Source organism: Lipotes vexillifer, unplaced genomic scaffold (assembly GCF_000442215.2).
Source record: "Lipotes vexillifer unplaced genomic scaffold, Lipotes_vexillifer_v1.1 scaffold500, whole genome shotgun sequence".
Lineage (NCBI taxonomy): Eukaryota > Metazoa > Chordata > Mammalia > Artiodactyla > Lipotidae > Lipotes > Lipotes vexillifer.
The window spans coordinates 791294-814440 of NW_006778765.1; the positions used below are offsets into that span (position 1 = coordinate 791294).

The window sequence follows — 23147 nt, forward strand, 5'->3', positions numbered from 1 at the left end:
TTTAAGTAATTTTAATTTGTGAAAATGAATCCATCCTTTAGTACTTCTCTTTTAGCTGAAGATGTTTCTAATTGTGGAAATAAGGAAGAGAAATCTCTTCCTAAGCCACTGACTGATGATTTTACTATGAAGGAAAATGCACAAAAATAACTTGCTATTAATAATTACCTGACCAAATAGTGTTACATATACACTGTTCACGTCTGAGAACTGAAAGCCACTGATAACCAAGGAGCAGCATTTCCCAATTTGTGTTTGGGGAAGATGTTTGTAGGTATGCTGTGGGGAGGTGGGAGTGGATCATGGGCTAATCAGTTTAGAAAAAACTCAGTTAAATAAAATCGAACAGGCCTCTGTATTATAGGACTTCTCAAAGCCTTTAATATTTAGAAAGATGTGAAAACTCTCTAAAAGGAAGGTGTGGTGATCAGCATCTTCCATGCTTTTTTGCTCACAGAACACCTCTCTCTGTCCTCCAGGACAGCAGAGCTCTGTAGAACGGAGTTTGGGAAATGTGAACACAGTGGCTTTTTCCACACAGCTCAGAGGTGAAAGACAATGGTCCTACCTTCTCGCTCTAGTAAATGGGTCACATGGAAACCCTCACTCTCCCAGAAGCCTCTGCTCAAGTTAGATGCTGTGTGCAAGGAAGACAGTTGTCATCATTGCAGTGTTAACAGCAGTCAGGCTGTGGGTGTGAGTTCCCAGTGCTGGGTCCCTGGCTGAGCCTTCCACTCTAGGTGACTTTCATGACCTTAGGGAGCTAGGGACAGTGTGCAAAGGGATCAGGAGTGAGACCTTGACCTGAGACAATCACTAGAGCAAACAGAAAGAGTCCATCCAGGTCATCGTCCCCTAGGAGAGATCTGTGAAAAGGCAGAGGATCTCAGAAGCCAGGCTCTTTGAAGAAGTCAGAGGCTACCTGGAGGCGACAGGAGCATGGGCTGGCAAGTGAGAAAAGCACCTTGGCATTTAGCTCTTGGCTCTGGCACATTTTACATGGGAGTATCCCATGACAGTGAAGATGACAGTGTAACTCCTGGACTCACTGTCCTTCACGCTGGGCCCTCAAGACTGGTTGGAATCTTTCCCTTGGTTTACATGAAAACGTTGCTTAGTATGTTTGCTGAGGATGGTTCTAAGCAGTGATAGAGGCAGCCAGCCAATTGGCAAAGCCAGGTCTATCCCTCAGTGGACTCTTACTCCGCTGCTTCTTCAGAACAGATCTCACAGTGTGTACACCTAAAAGGGCTGGGGCTTTGAAACCGCTCCCTCAGTTCGGAACTTGCACAGGAGAATGGAAGACGTGTTCATTGGTTGCTGGCCAGTTCAGTAATTGCTTTGTCTTTGCTTTCTGCTGCATGGAGTAGAACCCAGCTGTTTGGGCCCTACCCCAGGTAAGACTGCAGTGTGGTAAGTCTGCCGTCTCCAGATCCATCACAGGCCCCACGGGCTCTGGGACCTTACTCTGGTGCCCAAGGAAGGCTCATGCATTGTGCATTGTGTTTGCTTCCACCAATAGCCTGCTGGAGAAAGTTGAACAGGAAACATGGCGCGAGACCGGCATTTCCTTTGTAACCTCGGTCACCCGCCTCATGGAACGCCTTCTTGACTACAGGTATCTTCTCAGGAACCTACCTGACCTCTTCTCTGGTTAGATGCTCTCCCCAGCAGGAGGATCCCCTGACCTTAAAATTGAGACCTCGTGGCCATGAGAGGTAGGACTGTTCTGGTGTTGTGTGCCATCACCAGTCATTAGGAATCTCCTGATGGCCAAGGAGAAAGAGGAAGAAAGCCTTCTTCTAGGGGTAGGCCAGGGCTTCCTGGGCTTACCCCCGATATGTGGGCATGTGTACCCAGGAGGTATCCCAGGGACATGTAGCCTTCTGGCTTTTCATCCAGAAAAGTCAAGGCTCAGAGGAATGGGCACAGCAGAGAGGAAGAGAAAGGCTGTCTCCAGAGCAAGTTAGGTCCTTAGTGCAGACCTTCCTCAGAGCCATGTGGCAGATGGGCAGGAAAACATCACCTGGTACAGAAGTGTGACCCAGGAGGACTTTCATTTGGTTTTTCCAGGGAAGAGGGACCCAACTTTTCCATGCCTCCATTCTTTGTGTAAAATCTGTTTATTTCTGTCCCTTGATCCTGGCCATGAGCAGGTTAGAGGAGGTAGCCTGTGAGCTCAGAGATCTTTATGATACATTCAGTCTGGGAGTTCATGTGAAATTCATTTTTTCGTGAAAGCCTGCCTTCTCAGTCATATCATGGCTTTTGACTTAGCCTAAAAGTAACAATAATGCTACCATTGCAGCCTTATTTATTCTGTCAGTAGAGTTCAGGTGATAGCTAAGAGTGCCTTTTGGGAACCTAGAGGAAGGTGATAAGGAATGAGGAGGAATGATAGAGGAAACCCAGACCCAAGCAATAGTTGTCTTCTCTGTGCTACATGTCATGCAGATGCCAAGGGAGAGCATCTGGGACTCCAGCTAGCTGCGTGTACAGGAAGCTTCTTGCTGGATTCACCAGCCTGGTTCTCATTCTCTTTCATGCCTTTGTGCTAGGCCTTTCTCCTCCCCAGAGGAGCTTGGCTTTGACCAGTCCCTGCCCTCCCTTGGCAAGGATTCATCCTCAGTGTTCCCGCTGTTCTGTGTCTGGCAGGCCAGCCACGACCCCTCCTAAACCCAGCCCTACTCAGCATGAATGCAGCTCAGCTCTGGCCGAAGCTACCCCTAAATCAGGAAAAAAGCTCCAAACCCACTGCTCCTAGTTAGAGGGGATTCCAAAGACTAGTGCACAGGAAGGACACTATAGGGAGAAAAGCGAATGAGATTATGTACATGGCAGCCATGCCGTGGTTGCTGTGGCCACAGGGTCCTGAAGGTATGTCCCTAGAGTAGAGTGTCTTGGCTTCTATGAAACACTGTCCTACAAAATGAAAACTGCCCTTTAAGGAAAGCTCTGTGCCTCCCCTTTTGGAAACTTGAGGACTTAACCTTCTACTTTACTGACATACTCTTTTGTGCTGAAGACATTGGTAGGTGTGACTTAATGCCCTGATATAGCATCTGGGCTCTACACTCTGCCACCAGAGCAAGGGGTCTAGTTGAACAGAGATCTTTGAACCCTAGGAGTGGGTCCAAAGCTTAGAGGGAGCTCACAGTACAGTCTCATCTGTGGAAGAAGTTTCTGTTGGAGAGCATCCTCATCTGGGGTTTGGACATACTAATGCCTCAGTGACACTGCAGGTCTCTGTGTTGTCCCAGAGGCACCACTTTGTGCATTCATCTGTGCTCTCCCTTCCAGGGATTGCATGAAAGGAGAGGAGACAGAGAATAAGAAGATCGGCTGCACTGTTAACCTGATGGTGAGAGAATATGGGCTCTTCCTCCTCTCTGCCTCGTAGTGTGGCTTCTGTGCACCCTGTGATTGGCCTGTCCTTTCTACAGTACATGGCTATAAGCCTAAGGGGTTTTTTTGGTTTTTCGTTTTTTATTTGGTTGCTCTGGGTCTTAGGTGTGGCAGGCGGGCTCCTTAGTTGCAGCAGGCAGGCTCTTTAGTTGCGGCATGTGAACTCTTAGTTGCAGAATGCATATGGGATCTAGTTCCCTGACCAGGGATCAAACCCGGGTCCCCTGCATTGCGAGCACAGAGTCTTAACCACTGTGCCACCAGGGAAGTTCCAAGCCTAAGGGTTTGAGTCAGGACATCAGCTCTGTTACTGGTATCTTGGAAACTTGCACCTCATCACTCACATTCCTACTTGGGAAAGGAATGAAATGAGCTTCTCTTTGGACAGAGCTCTAGCCTGGCCTCTTGGCAAGGTCCCGCCAACCCTGACATACTCTTATTTCCAGTCTGCCCTGGTATTCTTCCTCTGTCTCATCACTCAGGGCTCCTGCAGATCTGCCAGAGGTTTCACCCACAGCAGGTGTGCCTTCTGGCTGGTCCCTTCTCTTCCTGGTGCTGGCTACCTCCACGGCCTGCCTTCTGCCTCCTGTCCAGCACACCCAGGGTTTTGGCCAACTGCCTGGAGTTCAGAGATGGCCTCCACAGGCAGCAGCCTCTCCCATCTTCATTTATATTTCCTTCTCTCTTACAGAACTTTTACAAATCTGAGATTAACAAAGAAGAGATGTATATCCGCTATATCCATAAGCTTTGTGACATGCATTTGCAGGCCGAAAACTACACAGGTAAGTGGGAAGAGGAAGCTACGCCTCCCCATGAGGACTGACTGGACATACATGCACAGCTGGCAGAGAAAGGCTCTGAGCTGGTGCCTCCCAGATTTTAGCAGAGTGTCAGGACCCATGATGCCCATCACCTCACTCCTTTCCCTCAACTCCTTTGTAATGTGGTGGAGAAAAAGCAGGTGGAACTTCCACTTGTGCCTTGCTGCCCAAAGCTCTTCCACTCTCCTTGCCTCCTATTCACCCGCTCTGAGGCCTCAAGGGTGACCTCCAAATTCTGGTGTGCCAGGTTCAGAGCATCCTGAGCTCACTGTCCCTCTTCATGAGCAGAACTTCTCTGAGGACCTTCACAGCTGGAACTAAGTGAGGCCATAACACAGGAACATCAGCCTAACCCTGGGACTTCCAGAACTTGCTGGCAGACCTGCCTTGCAGTCTGGGCTCCTCCCCTGCAAGTACACAACAGCCCCACATTGAGCTCCCAGTGGAGAGTATGGAGAATGTTCACCTTAACTTTCTGACAGACCAGACAGGGACCCTTTCACTGTATCTACAATTTAATACATTACTACGGCCTTTTCTAAAAGAACAAATTTAAAAGCATTTCAACCTACCTGTCATACTCTGTTTACTGAGTGCCACTGTGAGTCAGAATGATATGTGTATCCATGTGTGTCCTGCCTGATTACCTTGTATCATAGTTCCCCCAAAATAGCCACTTCTTCACTGTGGTGACCAGCCATCACATCTTAGCCCTTGAGCCATAGGACTTGAATTTGTGTGATAGACCAGGAAATTCAAGCTATTCTTGTCCACAGCATTATGAGAATTAGATGAATTTGTAGAAACACAGAGTCCTCCTTCCTTATTTTATGTTAGATGTTAATGAGTGTTTTGCATAGATTCCACCTTTCCTGACACAGCTTGGCAAGAATTAAATCTGAAATGACTGGGATGAACCTGCCATTCTCTGCGTCCACTTCCACCCATGATCACAGCAGCCCTTTGAGAGGGCAGTGAAGTGATAGACTGAAAAATTCCATGTATCAATAGAGGGATTTACTAAACTCCTGGAGGACTGGGCCATCACTGAGAGGCTATGTCAGGAATTTGGACAGAGAGAGGGTACTGAGCCTTGCCTCTGGTGGCCTCAGGAATAACATCTGAAAAGAATATTGGCAGGGAAGAAAAGGATCTCACATGGTTTTCTAAGTTCTACAGGGAGGCCTTGAGGGCCTCATGGGCTTGTTCCCAGTGAGAAGGGGCTTCACAGCTCCAGTGAGGAGGCACGTATATCCCTGGGCAGGAGGGTCCAGTAGCCAGAGCATAGGCAGAGCGCAAATGTGAGCAGGAGCCTGGAAAGTGGCTGCAGGCAATATACCTGGCTAAAACTGGAAGTGGGTCACTAGATAATTTGAAAAGAAATTCTTCATAGTCATGGGGAGCAGATTTGAATAGGGCCTTGAAGGCCAGGCAGAAGCTAGAACTAATTAACTTGCTAGTAGGAGATGCCCACTAAAACTGAGCAAATAGAACAGGAAAGAGCAGACCGTGTCATGGGACCATGAGCCACAGCTGTAACTCAGTCTGACTGACTCTTTGGGATTTAGGAAGCCACAGTATTTAGCTGCGGTTGTTCTGTAAACCCTCTCCAACTATTCCACATGTATGGGAGGTGTCACAGGGCCCCGCCCTGGGCCCAGCATCCACTTTAGCTTCCTCCAGGAATGGAGCCCATCACACAGTTATCACCGTACATACTCCTTCTCTCTGGTCCTTTTAGAAACGGTCAAGAAGGAGAAAGGGTCATTCCCAGGGCCATGCTGAGCTCAGAAAATGGAGCTGGAGACATTGAGGCTGGCTTCAGGAGGGCTGAGAAAAGCCTTAGTCAGTGCTTACCCCTCAGAGACAGTTCTGAAAAGGTTGGAAAAGAAGCTCTAGTCAGTTGAGCAAATAGGAACCCAAGAACTCTCTCTGACATGACAGTGTGTCCCAGAGCAAAGCAACCTGTACACAGACCCCCTAGGTACCTGAGCCATACTTTATCTAGCGCCCAGAGCAGGTGACCAGGCTGAGGGAGGAAGGTGTCTACTAGGATCTTTGGTTCCTTCACGCTGTGTTCACGGGCTATTTGCTGGCTGGACAGCCCCTCTATCTCAGCTTTGGTATCCAGCATCCCTGATCTGGGCTGCACATGCCTTGCGCTGGCATGCTGCTTAGCCTGGTCCCTTGGCACCTGGCTGCCCCTGGACCTCCATAGCCCCTGTCCCCACAGAAGCTGCATTCACTCTGCTCCTCTACTGTGAGCTGCTACAGTGGGAGGAAAGGCCACTGCGGGAATTCCTCCATTACCCATCCCAGACAGAGTGGCAGCGGAAAGAGGGACTGTGCCGCAAGATCATCCACTACTTCAACAAAGGCAAGGTGGGTGTTATTAGGCAAGGCTTTGAGCGTCTCAGCTTCTACTGTACTACATGGCATCTTAACGCTACAGGGATGGCAGCAGCTGCAGAGGGTACTGTGTCGGGTGGTGAGGGGGTGGAGGCCCATATGTGTGCGTTAGATTTGGAGGCAGCATGAGTTTCTCTGGGGAAAAAAAATAACAGCTTAATTCTGTGGCTTGGAAGCCAATTCCAGATTGGGGATGTAAGAGACAACCCCACGTACCAGCTTTGCACATCTGTAAATACTAATGCTCCAACAGCAGGGGCTTTGGGCCCCCTGCTTATATTTATTAGATTTACTTAAATTATTGTAGCTTTCTGCTCTGCTATAGAAAATGTGAGCTGTAAAAATTAATGGATTCTAACCACAGCCAACGGAGGCCTGTACTGCCTCTTACGGGTACGTGTTCTTGTCTTGGATTTCCCTTCCTTACAGCATAGTCTGGGCTCCTCTCATTGGGGTTATTCTCTATTAAACTTGATTCTGTGGAATTAGCAGGCATTGTCAGCATTGGTTCAGACTTCCTTGGGACTTCCCAGCCATTCTGCTCCAATCTCTGGGAGAGCTCCTTGTGGGGCGCTCTGACCCACCTATGGCCCATACACTGGAAAGGCTGGGCTTGTGTAACTTGTTGAAGCTGTTCTCTCATTACTCAGCTTTGAGCATGTTAAAAAGCTGAAACAAGATTGTTCAGGGAGCTATAGTGGCTGAATTCCATACATGAATGGAAATTGGTTTTTTAAAATAAGCTTTTTTATCATAAAAAAGAAAGATTTAAACATTAATAACTTCTGCCCATAAATCAGAAAACATTCATCAGTTTTACACAACATGAGAGACGTTTGTTCATCAAAAACATTCACCCATGTAGGGAACGCATTGGTAAGCAGGAACCTTTCCAAAACCTCAGGAGCTCTCATTTCACCTGGCCCAGAAAGGAGACCCATGCTTAGCTGTCAGCCAGCCACACATGACTGAGCCACAGTGCCAGCCCAAAGCCTCCTCTCCTTGCTGGTCCAGAGATGGACGGAGGGCCCCATGCCAGCACACTTTTAGGTCTGTCTTCCTGGCAGCCAGCCCACCTGGAGCTGCCACCTACCCATATGCCCAGCGAGCCCTCCCAGCTCTGAGGGAATGGCATAAGCATGGTGTGAGTGTGCATGAGTGTTGTTAGTATATTAGCTTATTTTTCTTTCCATGGGCATAGAGTACAGAGTAGAGTTATGCTTATCTGATTGAGCCCAGCAGTGGGACACGTGAGCATTAATGGTCCCCTTTTCACCCCACACTACAGTAGTGTTAAGAAAGCAGGTTTAAAGGTTAGTATGAACAAGGGAAGGTAATGCAAAACCTGCCTGAGTATTGTGGATAAGCAGGAAGGGGAGAAGGACTGGGAGGCTCCGTAGGCTACCTTGTCAGGGATCTCCCCCTCCTTCTAGCAGCCCTGCCTTTGGTGTGAATTGCTGGGGGAGCAGCTTCTGTGCTGAGAACAGACCACTCAGTGAGCCCTTTCATGAGCTCATCCTCAAAGGGGTGTTTATCACAACCATTCTCTTGGGCTCATACAGAAGGTCCAACTTTTCTGTTTCTGTACCTCATACCTGACAGAACCAGTGGATAGGGCTAACCAGTTCTCTTGAAAGCATTCAGGGTTTTTTTACTAATGGCTCCAGAAAAGCAAAACCTGTCTGATGCAAGAAAAGTGCTCCTGGGCTTCCCTGGTAGCGCAGTGGTTAAGAATCTGCCTGCCAATGCAGGAGACACGGGTTCGAGCCCTGGTCCGGGTAGATCCCCACATGCCACGGAGCAACTAAGCCCATGCACCACAACTACTGAAGCCCACGTGCCCTAGAGTCCGTGCTCTGCAACAAGAGAAGCCACTGCTATGAGAAGCCCACGCACCACAACAAAGATAGCCCCCGCTCTCCACAGCTAGAGAAAAGCTGGTGCGCAACAATGAAGACCCAGCACAGCCAAAAATAAAATAAATAAATAAATTTTTAAAAAAAGAAGGAAGGGGAGGCATGAAGATGAGAGCTGGTCCTTCATTTCAGGGAAGAGGGAGTAGACAGAAAGGGAAGCTGGGAGGAGGCCTCTGACCCCTAAGGCATACAGACCATCAGGACCGAACCAACCCTCCATGTGGGGGTGGGCTTGGGCTCTACTGCTGAGGGCTGCTATTGTTCACACTCCTTTGAAGGAATGAGTCTGTTGCTTCTAAAATGTTGTGTGTAGACAGAAGTACAAGGACTGACAGTCTGGAGTCCCAGGCTTTTGCCTTCCTTTCCAGTTTGAGTAGAGTGAGCCAAGTCAGTACAACTTTTGTGCCATCCCTGTCAGTGGGGGCAACAAGGATGTATAAACACACATCTGCCCAAGCTGGTAGAAGTGATTGGATTTCAGACACTGGTTAGTAGTTGTGTAGTTGGCTTTGCCTCCTGCCAGAAGGAAGGAAACCAAGAGAGAAGATGTAGATGGGATGCATTGTATCTGCAGGGCGTTCCCTCCCTGTGTTCCGAGGTAGCTCTCAAAACCCCCAGCATTCCAGCATAACCCTCAAGGCTGACAGAGTGTCCTGGCTCACCCTTGGGGGTTGGGGGGGCAGGCTTGGAGCAGCAGGGCTACAAATTAGGGCAGAGATGCCAGCAAGGCAGATAAGCATTGATCCTAATAGAGTAGAACTGCTTTACTGGGAGCTACTGTCAGCAGACAAAGCGCCTTTAGCCTCACATGGGTTCCTCATCACCTAAGTGAGCAGTTCCCCATGGGGCGCTCCTTACAGGCTGGCTAGCAGTCTGCACACAGCTCAGCTGCTTCGCCAGACCCCTTGGATCTTCCTGCCGGGCAGACCCTCCTGTGGACCCTTCACTGAAACCTGCCCAAGCAGCACTTGGAGCCAGAGAGAGGACAGACATGTGCCCCCTTAAAAGCTGTGATGTGGGGGTACAAGAGGCTTTCTAGCTCACTGAGGCAGAGGCATTGTATCGGAGCTATTTAAAATTCTCTTTGGTTTGTTTCAACATTTTTAATTGGTCCTGCAGTTCAATCCATATGGCGTTAATTTCTTCAAAGGATAAGAAACACAGTCCTGGGCTTCCCTGGTGGCGCAGTGGTTGAGAATCCGCCTGCCAATGCAGAGGACACGGGTTCGAGCCCTGGTCCAGGAAGATCCCACGTGGTGCAGAGCAGCTAAGCCCATGCGCCACAACTGCTGAGCCTGCGCTGTGCAGCCCGCGAGTCACAACTGCTGAGGCCCGCGCGCCTAGAGCCCGTGCTCCGCAACAAGAGAAGCCACTGCAATGAGAAGCCTGCGTACCACAGCGAAGAGTAGCCCCCGCTCACAGCAACTAGAGAAAAAGCCCGTGCACAGCAACGAAGACGCAATGCAGCCAAAAATAAATTAATTAATTAATTAATTTTTTTTAAGAAAGAAACACGGTCGTGAATAAAACAGTATTGTCCTTCTCCCTGATGCTATTCCAAATCTATTTTTTTATACAGTCCTTATTAAACATTCATACTGAAATATTGATGGGTGAAATTATAGTATGATATCTGATATTTGCTTCCAAAACTATGGGGAGGAGTAAGTGGATGAGATATTTAATGATACAAGACTGGCCATGAGTTGGTCATTGTTGAGGTTGGGTGATGAGTACCTAGGGGTTCATAGTTCCATGTTTCTATATGTTTAAAATTTTCCTATAATAAAAAATTTTAATTAGTACTTAGAAGTTGGGGAGAAGAGCCTGGCTAAAATGTCAAGTAAACCTTTGATTCCCAATCTCACCAAGAGAGAAAGCACTGTATTAAAAAGAGGAGGAAATGGACAATATTGCCCCTTATTGAAGGCCACTGTTAGATGAGCCTGTCACCATAATAGGAGCCACACCACGGAAACAGCCCGAGACATGATTAAGCAAGGATTATCTGAAGCCTGCTCTAAGATTTGAATATTTCTGTAAAGGAAATTATCAGACCTACTACCAAGCCCTTGGGTAGCTACTTCCTACTTAGCTTCCAGACTTGTTTCTAAGCTTAAATGATCTTAATATAAAAGTCATTGTTTCCTTCATTAACTCATTAAATAAATCTTTATTGAGTACCTGCTCATGACTGGCACTGTTCTAGGCTCTGAGGATAAAGGATATAAACAGGATCCCTGCCCTTATGCAGCTTATCATCTAATTGAGACTAATACAACATAAAAGTAAATACTTTTTAGCCCAGAAATAAACCCACTCACCTATGGTCAATTAATCTTCAGGCAAGAATATACAGTGGAGAAAAGACAGTCTCTTTAGCAGTTGGTGCTGGGAAAGCTTGACGACCGCATGTAAATCAGTGAAGTTAGAAAACTCCCTCACACCATACACAAAAATAAACTCAAAATGGCTTAAAGGTTTAAATTTAAGACATGACAGCTTAAAGCTCCTAGAAGAGAATATAGGCAAAACAATCTCTGACATAAATTGTAGCAATATTTTCTTAGATCAGTCTCCCAAGGCAAAAGAAATAAAAGCAAAAATAAACGGGACCTAATCGAACATACAAGCTTTTGCACAGCAAAGGAAACCATAAACAAAATGAAAAGACAACCTATGGACTGGGAGAAAGTATTTCAAATGATGCAACCGACAAGGGCTTAATTTCCAAAATATACAAACAGCTCATATAGCTCAATATCAGAAACAAACAAACAACCCAATCAAAAAAAGGGCAGAGGGACTACCCTGATGGTCCAGTGGGTAAGACCCCGTGCTCCTAATGCAGGGGGCCCGGGTTCGATCCCTGGTTGGAGAAATAGATCCTGCATGCATGCCGCAACTAAAGATCCCATGTGCTGCAAATAAGACCTGGCACAGCCAAAATTAATTAATTAATTAATTGTTAAAAGAAAAAACATTAAAACAAAACAAAAAATGTGGTTGCACCATTTAAAAAAAAAAGGGCGGAAAACCAAAGTAGACATTTCTCCAAAACAGACATAAAGATGGCCAACAGGCACATAAAAAGATGCTCAGCATCACTAATTACTAAATAAATGCAAATCAAAATTACAGTGAGACATCACCTCAAACTAGTCAGAATGGCCAGCATCAAAAAGTCTACAAATAATAAATGCTGGACAGGGTGTGGAGAAAGGGAACCTCCTACACTGTTGGGGGCAATGTAAATTGGTGCAGCCACTATGGAGAGCAGTATGGAGGTTCCTTAAAAAACTAAAAATAGAGTTAGTTTTAGTTACATGATTCAGCAGTCCCACTCCTGGGCATATATCCAGAAAAGATAAAAACTCTAATTCAAAAAGATACATGCACCTAATGTTCACGCCAGCACTATTTACAACAGCCAAGGCATGGAAGCAACCTGTGTTTGTCAACATATGAATGGATAAAGAAGATGGGGGGAGGGTGTATGTGTGTGTATGTATATATATTATATATATAATGTAATATTACTCAGTCATTAAAAAGAATGAAATACTGCCATTTGCAGCAACATGGATGGACCTAGAGATTATCATACTAAGTGAAGTCAGACAGAGAAGACAAATATTATATATCCATGTGGAATCTAAAAAAATTATACAAATGAACTTATTTACAAAACAGAAACAGACTCACAGACATAGAAAACAAACTTATTGCTACCAAAGGGGAAAGGGTGGAGGAGGGATAAAGTAGGAGTTTGGGATTAACAGATACACACTACTATATATAAAATAGATAAACAACAAGGATGTACTGTATAGCACAGGGAACTACATTCAATATCTTGTAATAACTACATTCAATATCTAGTAATATTGGAATCTGAAAAGAATGTATGTGTGTGTGTGTGTGTATATATGTGTGTGTATATATATATATATATGTGTGTGTGTGTGTGTGTGTATATATATATAACTGGATCACTTTTGTGTACCTGAAACTAACACAATATTGTAAATCAACCACACTTCAATTTGAAAAAGTAAATACTTTTTTTATACAAGATAACTTCAGAGTGATGAAAGAATGGTTGGGGTAGTGCCTGTCCTTGACAAGGTAGTTAGGGAAAGGCCTCTTGGAAGTGGAAACATTTGAGTAGAAACCTGAAAACTATGCCTCAAGCCAGAAAACCAGTGCTATGTGTTCTCCACAAATTGGTTTTGAGCATATGTTCTTTGTGACATACGAGTTGCAGGAGGCCTTTGGTTGTGCCCTCTGATATGTTTGATGTGGGCTTGGGCCATTCCGAGGTTGCCTGAGGTGCTGAAGCGTTTTTCCTATTTCTGATGCAGAGTTGGGAGTTTGGGATCCCACTGTGCAGGGAGCTGGCGTGTCAGTATGAGAGCCTCTACGATTATCAGAGCCTCAGCTGGATTCGGGTGAGCTTTGCCCCTTCCCCCGCCCCAACCCTGAGTGGAGGGGCTAGCACTTTTCTGGCATCAACTTCTAAGGGAGCATTTACTGTGGACCCAGCCCTTGGTTTAGTGCTGTGGACAGTACAGGAGAAGCAAAAGCCAAGGTTCCTGCTCTCAAGATGCTTGCATTATGGCTGGGGAACCAAAACAAACACATGACAAATGATTGTATGATCCAGACCCCAAGGGCCACTGGTGCTCAAGGAAGGGAGAAGCAGCATACACAGGACAGGATGGGGGTTTCAAGGAGGGGGTGGCAGCTCGACTTCGTGAAGAAGCTTTTCCTGAAATGATTTTGTTCAGGTATATGCTTCATCTGAAAACATTATAAGATCTTTCTTATAATGGTCAATTCTAAGCACCCAAGTAAAGGAAGTTCTTCCCTTCTTTGATGAAAAATATTCAAAATTAAGTGAAATGGACTTTGAAGGTCTCCCAAATTTTTCCTAGTTGCCGGTGCTGGGTATTAAATTGTAACAGGTCATTGGCAAAGAGAAGTCAGGAATCTCAGTTCATCCTCCTCCTGCACCCTTTTCAGCATGGCTAGCTCTTCTGTGTTCCCTGATCCTGATCAGGATTTGGGCCTATATAATAGATGTGGTTCTCTAGCAATAGCTTTTTGACTGGTCTTTGAAGGCTGCTGCCCCCTGGCAGGCTGGCTTGATTGAGTGCATTAGGGCTGTCTTCCCAGTCAGACTTCAGTGAATTTTTCTGAACCTGAAGCCAGGCCAGCCAAGACTAAAAAACTTATAGACCTTGGTAATACCAGACATCGTGGATATTAGTTCAACTTTTAAAGTTTAAAATCTCCTAAATTGGGACCAGTACGAGTGATGCTGGTAACTAAGCCTTCCTCATTCTGTTAGCATCGAGTCAGATGATAAATGAGCAAGAGCAATGCAGATGGACTGATGGAAAATGGTGCCACCTATAAGCAACACTAGCTTATACTCAATTGGTGTAGTGAGTATCAGTCAAAACCAGGAATTCCTGAGCAAAAAAAAGGAAGTCCATGTTAAATGTGTACCCCTGAAAGTACAGGAAGCCTGAGTCTCTGTGGGGCTGAGTCCACTCATTGGGAAGGACACTCCAAGCAGCCTCTCAGGGCTGCTTCACCGTCAGTTGACAATGGAGAGCGAAGACTTCCTCTCCATCAGGCAGTTCTCCAGGGAGAGGTTGATCAGGGCTAGGGGCTCACTTTTTATCTAGACTGAGTCACCATGTTCTCTTTCCAAAAGACAGTGTTTACTTAGGCCTGGGAGAACTTGCTTTGGACACCACTAGCAGTCAAGCCAACTGCCTTTCTCGTTCACAGAAAATGGAGGCCAGCTACTATGACAACATTACAGAGCAGCAACGCCTGGAGCCTGAGTTCTTTCGGGTCGGCTTCTATGGCAGGAAGTTTCCTTTTTTCCTTCGGGTGAGTCCATTCAGGTAGTCACAAGAACTTCTATCATATTTTACACGTAAGTTATTTATAACCTGTTTTTTTTTTAACCTTTTTCCTATTCTATTGAATACTTCTTTTTGAAGGACTGACCAGCCAACAAAAAGCATTTGGCTTAATTTGACTGGACTGGCTACCAACTTTAGACTCTGTTTCTCTCTGCAGTACTGTTTTGTAGCTACCTGGAATGTATGAGGGTGGTTTTCTTACCAAATCAACCAAGTTCCTGCAGGAAATGACCAGGGTGTGGGAATGTCCCATAGGTATGTTTAGAAACCTTCCAACTTCTGTTTCCAGTGCCTGGAATTCTCCAGTGTGACTGTTCTCAGCCAGACAGGACCTCAGTACAGCCCTGACCTCAACAGTAGGCAGTACAGCCAGGGTGGAGAATTATTGATTTGAGAGATTTCAGAGGGTAGTCCCCTTGCTTCTGGGGTTTGTGGGAGCTGCCAAACATTGGATTTGGCTGTGGAAAGCCTTTCCTAGGCAGCCAGTTCTCTGGCCCATGATGATTACAGCCATTTTCCTCCACCATTGCTGGAAAGGCTGAGCTGGTATATAAACAGAGTGGAAGGAATGACTGAGCATAGACATACTGACACCAGTTAAACAGTTGCGATTTTTTTGTCTTTAATCAGCACAACCCAGAGGCTCCAGGAGAAGTCAGCCTGGGCTTGTAGGCTGTAGCCCACATGGATTTGCTGTTCCCAAATGACCTAAACTAAGCTGTGCTGATGAAAGAGCCCTAGGGCTGCAGTTGAGACCTAAGAGTAGCTCCGATTGTCCCCAGTTCCACTATCATACTAAGGTTCAGTGTCCAGGAAGCAGCTGGGAAAATTCATAGGATTCCCTTGATGTGTTTGGGATCCTATCTTACTGGAGAAATTGCTTTAGCCAGTGAGCAATAATAAGCTTGGTATCTCATCAAAGGTCAACTGAGCTTAATGGCTCCTTACAAAAAGCCAGTCTGCTAAGCAACAAAGTCCAGGCTGACTACATTTCAGATGTAAGGCAGATCAACATGCACATTTCTTGGGCAGTAATCATTATAGGCTAAAAAGAAAGTGATTTCTGCAGGAACTAGCAATAGTGATAGGGACAGCAAGCACACTGCCTGATCATGGTCCCCAGAAGGCTCTAAGTCTATTGCACAGGAGTGTTTATAGTAGCAGAATGTGAATAAGTAGAGGATCTCCTCAGGAGACTGGACCTCCTTCATTTTCTAGGGACCATCCAGTCCAGGCATATCAGAAGTGGCATGTTTGTTGCCCCCATCAGCATAGATCATACAACAGCAGTGGGGGTAAAGGTCAACAGAAGAGAAAGAAGGAAAAAAAAAAAAAAAGAAAGAAGGAATAGTACAAGAATTAGAAACCAAAAGCATCTCTAGAAAGCCCTTTGATAAGCTAATGATTATAGCCCTGTAAGTTATTTCTTTCGCATTTTATCTTTGCAAATTATGCTTGTCATTTTATTCTCCTTGTTTAGTCCCACAATTTGTATGTCATCAACCAGATTTTACTCCAAAACATCATTATTTTGAGTATTACAAAATCAGGCCCTGATGTTCCCCATTTCTGTCTTTGTCAAGCAGGAGGTCTCTATCACGGTTCCACCTGGCTCCCACCCCTCATGCTCATGTCACAGGGAACATCAGTGTCTCAGGGCTCTCAGAGCTTTCTGACAAGTAGGACCTGGCATAGTACCTGCATCTGAGCCATTCATACAGTGTTGTCAAGTGACAGTCTAAATGTTCAAACGTAGTTTCAAGGGTACCATTAATGGAGGAAAAATAACAAGAGGTGTTAGGAAACATCATCCATCAGTCCATCCTCATTTCCACACTAGGAGCTATGTTTCATGCATACAAATCTGCCTGGCCTGGCTACATGCTGCCTTCCCTTCCCTCAGCTGCTCAGTTCATCTGTGGCAAATGGAATAAGTCCAGTGGAGGTAGCCGTTTGCCTTGTAAATGGCAAGGGTAAAATGGAAAGCAGTGGCAGCCAGATCTGTCTCATGTAGGGATGCTGGGGCTCTCGCCTGAGCAGACTTGAAAGCAGCAACCAGCCTCAAGGTCAATGCTCTGTGCCTTCCTCCTGCTGGGTCTTCCCCAGAACACTAGGCTACTCTTTCACCTTCCCACATAGGCCATCTATTACTCTAGCTCTGTCAGCTTGAGTTCTCTGGACCATCTGCCCGTCTTGCCTCACAAATGTGATTATCTGCTAATCTGCATGGAGACAGGAAAACATCCAGCCCTCCCTCCTTGGGGGAATTTCTGTTTCTCTTCATGTGACTCATGAACAGACACTGGAGAGGATTGTACGTTTGTGAGTGGATATGAAAAGGCCAGTTCTAAACAGTTACCTTCTTTGTCAATTCTCCTTATCAAGCAAGGGACTTAGAAATGTCTCTGTCCTCTGTCTGTTCCACTGGAGAGGCCAGCCTGCTCCTCCTGACGCTGACTTCCCTTCCAGTGTTGCCTTTCCATTCTGATCCATCTGGACATGTGGCCTAGCCTTAGCTGAGTTCTCCCATAGTAAGAGAAGTGAAAAGTGGGCAAAAATCCTATTCCAAAAAGGCTGAGGTCATCCACAGCCTGGCCTGTGATTATCCCTGTACTGGGAAGCGTAGGGCTGGCCCTGTGGAACCTCTCTCTCCCCCTTCCTCTGAAGACATGCCAAGAGGGGCTGCCCGTGCCTGACACCATTTGTCAAAGTGAATCTAGTGAGGCAGCTAGGCAGGCAGACAGATGTCACCAGAGAGCTTCAGAGGAGCCTCCTCCAGCCACTCACTCTTGACCAGCTGTGAGGTAGGCAGAGCAGCAGGGTTGAAGGTGCCTTGTCATGCCTTCCGTACACAAAGAGAAAAACTGAGACCTAACCTGTACCAAATATGATGTAACATGAGGTTTTAAGAAATCTGTAATTGGGGACTTCCCTGGTGGCACAGTAGTTAAGAATCCACCTGCCAATGTGGGGGACACAGGTTCGATCCCTGGTCCGGGACGATCCCACATGTCGCAGAGCAGCTAAGCCCGTGCACCACAACTACTGAGCCTGCACTCTAGAGCCCGCGAGCCACAACTACTGAGCCCACGTGCCACAACTACTGAAGCCTGCGCTCCGAGAGCCCGTGCTCCACAACAAGAGAAGCCACTGCAATGAGAAGCCCGTGCACCGCAACAAAGAGTAGCCCCCACTCGCCGCAACTAGAGAAAGCCCATGCGCAGCAATGAAGACCCAATGCAGCCAAAACTAAATAAATTTATTTTTTTAAAAAAAAGAAAGAGGGCTTCCCTGGTGGCGCATTGGTTGAGGGTCTGCCTGCCGATGCAGGGGACACGGGTTTGCGCCTCAGTCTGGGAAGATCCCACATGCCACGGAGCGGCTGGGCCCGTGAGCCATGGCCGCTGAGCCTGCGCATCCGGAGCCTGTGCTCCACAACGGGAGAGGCCACAACAGTGAGAGGCCCACGAACCGCAAAAAAAAAAGTGATCCTACAAAAGCACACACCTGATCACCCCCTTTTCTAAATTATTTGGTAGCACCCATAGTGATACTCCTTAGCACACACCTGCAGGCATGTTCAGTCACCCTCCCACCAGTTCTCCACAAGCACCTTCTTTCTAGCTGTGCCTTTTCCTGTCTTGGCTTGTGGCCCTGGTTGTCACCGTACCCACATAGATTGCCCCCCACTCTTCTCTACTGCGCTAACCCAGGTGGACCTTCCAAGGACTCTTTTCAGGCATGGCTGTTTCCAAAATCTCACCCCGCCTCCCCACTTGCATCTCTTCCTGTGTGAGGAGCCCTCCCTCCCTCAAGCTTCCTGCAGCCTTTGCCGTACCTCCCACCCTGGGCTGTCACACCACAGTGCAGTTCTCCCTTCTGCTGTCCCTCACCCTTATTAACCATCATTTCCCTTAAGGCAGAGACTTAGTGCTGTGTCCATGCCTACCATAGGGGTTCCTAGGACACGTCTGTGGGATGAGGATGCAGGGGATGGGTGGCAGCAGGCGAGGCATTGAGTGTGCTCTCCCATTTGTGGCAGAACAAAGAATACGTGTGCCGTGGCCACGACTACGAGAGGCTGGAGGCCTTCCAGCAGAGGATGCTCAGTGAGTTCCCACAGGCTGTCGCCATGCAGCACCCCAACCACCCTGACGACACCATCCTGCAGTGTGATGCCCAGTGTATCTTTTGACACTTGGTAGGGGAAGGAGGGCTGGGATCCTGGGAGGTGAGGCCCACCCAGTCAGCTGCCCCTCTGCCATGTCATTGGCCATACAGGCCAGGTTACCTGTAAGTCCTGAAGCAGAGTGTGTTCTCATTACTGACTGACACTTAGCAGGGCACTCATGCTTCACAGAGGGGCCGTGGCATGCCCTTAGCCATGGGGGCCTGGTCATCAGCTGAGCTTCAGGGGGACCTTTATCCCTCTGGTTGGCTGCTGCCAGCACCTGAGTCCCCACCCTGCCATATGAAGGTCTGCCTAGGCAGCCAGCAGCAATCACTGTGGACTCTTGCTGCAGGGATACTCCACTTCTGTGTCCTGCTCTACTCCCATGTGCATCTGTTGTTACCCAGAGCCTTTGCCAGCAGGACTGAGGCACAGCTCTGGGGATGGGGGAGGAGACGGGGGATCTGAGGCACTTGGAAGTCTGAATGCAAACACTGGCTTGCCCCTCATTCCCCACACACAGCTTCCTTGAACACCTCATGATGGTTGCCATGACTGTAGCAAGCTTGTTCCAGAGAGAGGAGGGCAGGTAGACTCCCATATGTTATCTCGCCACAGAGATCCCAAAGAGTACTTTGTTAAAATGTTGTTTTGCAGTAAATACAGTTTACCCACAGTGGGCAGGCCCAGGCCCTTGCAGCTTTTTCATTTCTGTGGGGTGGGCACCTGCATTCTCCTGACCCCTTTCCTTTCTTTCTTAAAGGGGCACTGGAGAACATCGGTCTGTGTTTGGGTCTGATCTGCCTCTTAAAATGCTGCTGCCAGTAGGGAACGGGGGCTGTGGTGTTCTCTCCTTTGAGGGGATGACAGGGGTCAGCCACTCAGGTCCATCTCTCTTTCAGTCTTTCTGGGTTTCTCCTTCACTTCCTGCCCAGACTTGCAGATCTATGCAGTGACGCCCATTCCAGATTATGTGGACGTCCTGCAGATGGACAGGGTCCCAGATCGCGTCAAGAGCTTCTACCGCGTCAACAATGTGAGGAAGTTCCGGTACGACAGGCCTTTTCACAAAGGCCCCAAGGACAAGGAGAATGAATTCAAGGTGAACAAATCTAGGGAAGTGGGGGCAGTGCTTATAGCGAGGCCGGGGCAAGCCCCACATTCTCAGGAGCTCTTCAGTGTCTCACCCTTCGGGCCGGCAGGGCATGATAAAAATCACTTAATGGCCTAAACCTACCTGTGCCTTCCCTGCAGAGCCTGTGGATCGAGCGTACCACGCTGACCCTGACCCACAGCTTGCCTGGCATCTCTCGGTGGTTCGAAGTGGAGAGGAGGGAGCTGGTGAGACACATTTCAGATGGGGCTCATTTTCACAGCTGCTTCCTCAGTTCTTGCTTTGGGGGCCTTTCTCTAAGGACTGAAGAGAGAGAAAGAGTGCTTAGGCCACCTACCTGGCCTAGGCTGCTACAGGCAGTCCTTTGCTGGAGGCTTTGTGCACCTTCGTTCTCTCATTTAATATTCACAACACCCTTAGGCACCAGGTATTTTTTTTTCTCACAATTTATGAATGCAGAAACTATTCTCTGAAGTTCAGGAAGCCAGAGACCTCTGACTTCAGAACTGGTGCTCTTCTCTATTTACTGTACTTCTAAGTGCCTACAGATTAGAAGAGGAAATTAGAAAGGGCTCAGGGAGTCCCAACTCCACAGGAACAAGGGTGGGGAATCAGAATCACAGGTCACAGATCCCTGCTGTCAGGACTGTGATGAGGGAGGGGTTGACATTGTGCCTGGGATGACACCATTGCTGTGTGCCCCCAGGTGGAGGTGAGCCCCCTGGAGAATGCCATCCAAGTGGTTGAGAATAAGAACCAGGAACTACGGGCCCTGATCAGCCAGTATCAGCATAAGCAGGTGCATGGCAACATCAACCTGCTCAGCATGTGCCTGAATGGCGTCATTGACGCCGCTGTCAACGGAGGCATTGCACGCTACCAAGAGGTGAGCTGGGGTCCCAGACTAAACCCTGGCTGGGAAAGCAGTTCTCAGGTGCCTCTCCTTGAGGTTCCAGCCTCTGAGGGAAGCCTTCTCAACAAGCCCTCTCCTGGCTGTTCCTCAGCTGACCAAGGATGGTCCTGGGATGAAGCTTTAAGCTCCCTGCCACTCCCTGTTTCCATTGCATAGCTCTCTGATGGGGCCTTTTCTTCCTTTTTATTCTCTGAACTCTGACAGATGGGTAATCCATCTGATGATGGAAGGATGTTAAGTGGCCTTCAAGAGGAGCCTGAGAGCCCAGCCCTTCACGAGAAGTGAGTTGTGGGCTGGCTAAGAGACTAGTCCCCTCACCCTGGCCACCAGCCCTGCCTGCCCTACCCAAGCCAGCAAGGCTCCATGAGGGGCTGAGACCAGCATTCAGGCTTAGATTACTTGGTCACCTTTGGTCCTTCTTAAGACACAAAAAAACACATCTGTGATTGCTGGAGGTTCAAGCAGGCCAAGCTAGAGGTACGTTGGTGTGTGTACCTGCTAGGAGGCAGCCCGGCTACCTTTCAGGTGGCACCTTCAGACTCTTAGTAGTAGCCCTGGGAAGAGTCTTCCTGACTTGGCCTTTTCTTTCACAGGCCTTCTTTGATAAAGATTACATCACCAAGCACCCAGGAGATGCTGAGAAGATCACTCAGCTCAAGGAACTCATGCAAGAGCAGGTATGTCTTGCCAGGGTTGGAGGCCAGTGTCTAGGAGGGAAAGGCTAGGCACCACACGATAGCTGGATAGCTGCAGCACCCAAAGTCTGCTCCTTGGCTAACGGAGTAGTGTTGTCTATCACCCTAATAGGTTCATGTTCTTGGAGTCGGGCTGGCAGTTCATGAGAAGTTCGTGCACCCAGAAATGCGCCCTCTGCATAAGAAGCTGATTGATCAGTTCCAGATGATGCGGGCCAGTCTCTACCATGTAAGCTGATCCCTGTCCTGTCCCTGCTGCAGTATCACCAGGTGTCATTTCCTCCAGACCTGTGCAGCAAGCCAAAGGAAGGGGGGTGGGAAGAGGGGCTGAAGAGGCGAACGTGAAGGAAAAGCTGTTACCACCACAGGATAGCAGGAGGCAGAGGTGGGTGTTCTAGCCAGGGGAAGGACACCCAGGATCCTCTTATTCACTTCCTCCCTAAGAAGGAGTCATATTCAAGGACAGAGAATGTCCTTGAATGCACTGTGCTGGTGAAGAGAGGTTTTCATATGAGGAGGAAAAGTTTACAGCCCACATGCAGGGATCTCTTTGGAGATATTTTTCATCCCAGGAACCTACAGAGGTAAGGCATAGCCTGAGCCAGTCTTCTTTCCTCCCTCTCCCTCTTTCCCCTCTCTTTCCCCTTCCTCTTTAACCCCCTGCCTCCCTTCCCTCCCTCTTCCTCCATCATGTCTGATGACTCAGGCTCACATCGGAGAAAGCCTAGGCTGGGCAGTACTTTTGTACTGGCCTCTCAGAAGGGTCAGGCAGGTTCTGGGGCTGGCCCAGGCCCCAGAAGATCTCCCTGACTCTGACCTGCCTCCTAGGTCTCCATGGCAGGGCTTGACCCAAGGACTGATGCACACAAGCAGAAGCAGGGCCTGTATTCCAGGGCTAGTTTCCCTCCAGGGGTCTTACAGGGAATGCTGTCTGGCTGAGAGTAGGCTTCAGGTGGTCTTGAGCGCAAACTTCTGGTCTCTCTGTGTGTGAACTTCCCCATCACAGCAGGTGACCCAGGCAAGCTAGAGCCTGGCCACTGGGGGAGCTCTCTAGCATGCAGGCTGTCAGGTCACTGCAGGAAAAGGCACAAAATGCTCACCCACATACCTCAGGGTCTCCAGGGCATACATGGAGGTGTCCTCTCCAGCTGCAGAAGCACATTTCAGCCTTCTGCTTGCTTTGGAACAAGGGAGTGGAAAACCTCCTGCTTCTTCAGGGCAAGCTCAGAAACATCCCCAGTGCACCTAAGGCCCACAGATTGTGAAGGACTTCAGGAAACCTGGACAGTTGTGCTTTGTTTCCTCAGAGTCACAAATAGGGACTCAAACCAATGTGCTGTCACCCAGGAGGATTTGGGATCAAAAGTTTCTGCCAAGATGTCTACATACTTAATTATGCAAAAATAGAACTGTACTGTTTTCCAATTACTTGCATCAGGATTTTGTGTCCTGTCTCCCCATAGACTGTGTCACAGACAACTTAACCCAGGTCACTGAGAGCTGGGCCATTTAGCAATCCAATAAAACCCAACTCCAGTTCTTATGTAAGAGGTGTCCACTGTCTGACAGATGATAATCAGCTCTTCCTCTCCTGTTTCCCAGCTCTTGTTCTACTTTTTCTATAGTGATAAATGCCTGTTAACACACTCTTGTGAACTCAGACCAACCTCAGCCTACTCCAGATGTGCTCTTAGTGGGTTGACCTAGGCCTCACAGCCTCTGCCCCAGGCTGTGGTGTGGTTAGGAGGGTGCTTTGGT

General features: G+C 47.9%; 1 protein-coding gene across 1 annotated transcript in view; it reads left to right on the forward strand.

Annotated features, from left to right (window-relative positions):
- The window catches only part of DOCK3 (dedicator of cytokinesis 3), a 391142-nt gene that overhangs the window by 352977 nt on the left and 15018 nt on the right, over positions 1–23147 (forward strand). The window contains exons 35-47 of the mRNA XM_007451883.1: positions 1371–1397; positions 1523–1618; positions 3301–3361; positions 4097–4190; positions 6463–6611; positions 12919–13005; positions 14357–14461; positions 18539–18680; positions 19603–19769; positions 19922–20008; positions 20488–20667; positions 21288–21371; positions 21502–21618. Of these exons, the coding sequence (XP_007451945.1) occupies positions 1371–1397; positions 1523–1618; positions 3301–3361; positions 4097–4190; positions 6463–6611; positions 12919–13005; positions 14357–14461; positions 18539–18680; positions 19603–19769; positions 19922–20008; positions 20488–20667; positions 21288–21371; positions 21502–21618 (1396 nt within the window). The remainder of the gene's footprint in view (positions 1–1370; positions 1398–1522; positions 1619–3300; positions 3362–4096; positions 4191–6462; positions 6612–12918; positions 13006–14356; positions 14462–18538; positions 18681–19602; positions 19770–19921; positions 20009–20487; positions 20668–21287; positions 21372–21501; positions 21619–23147) is intronic.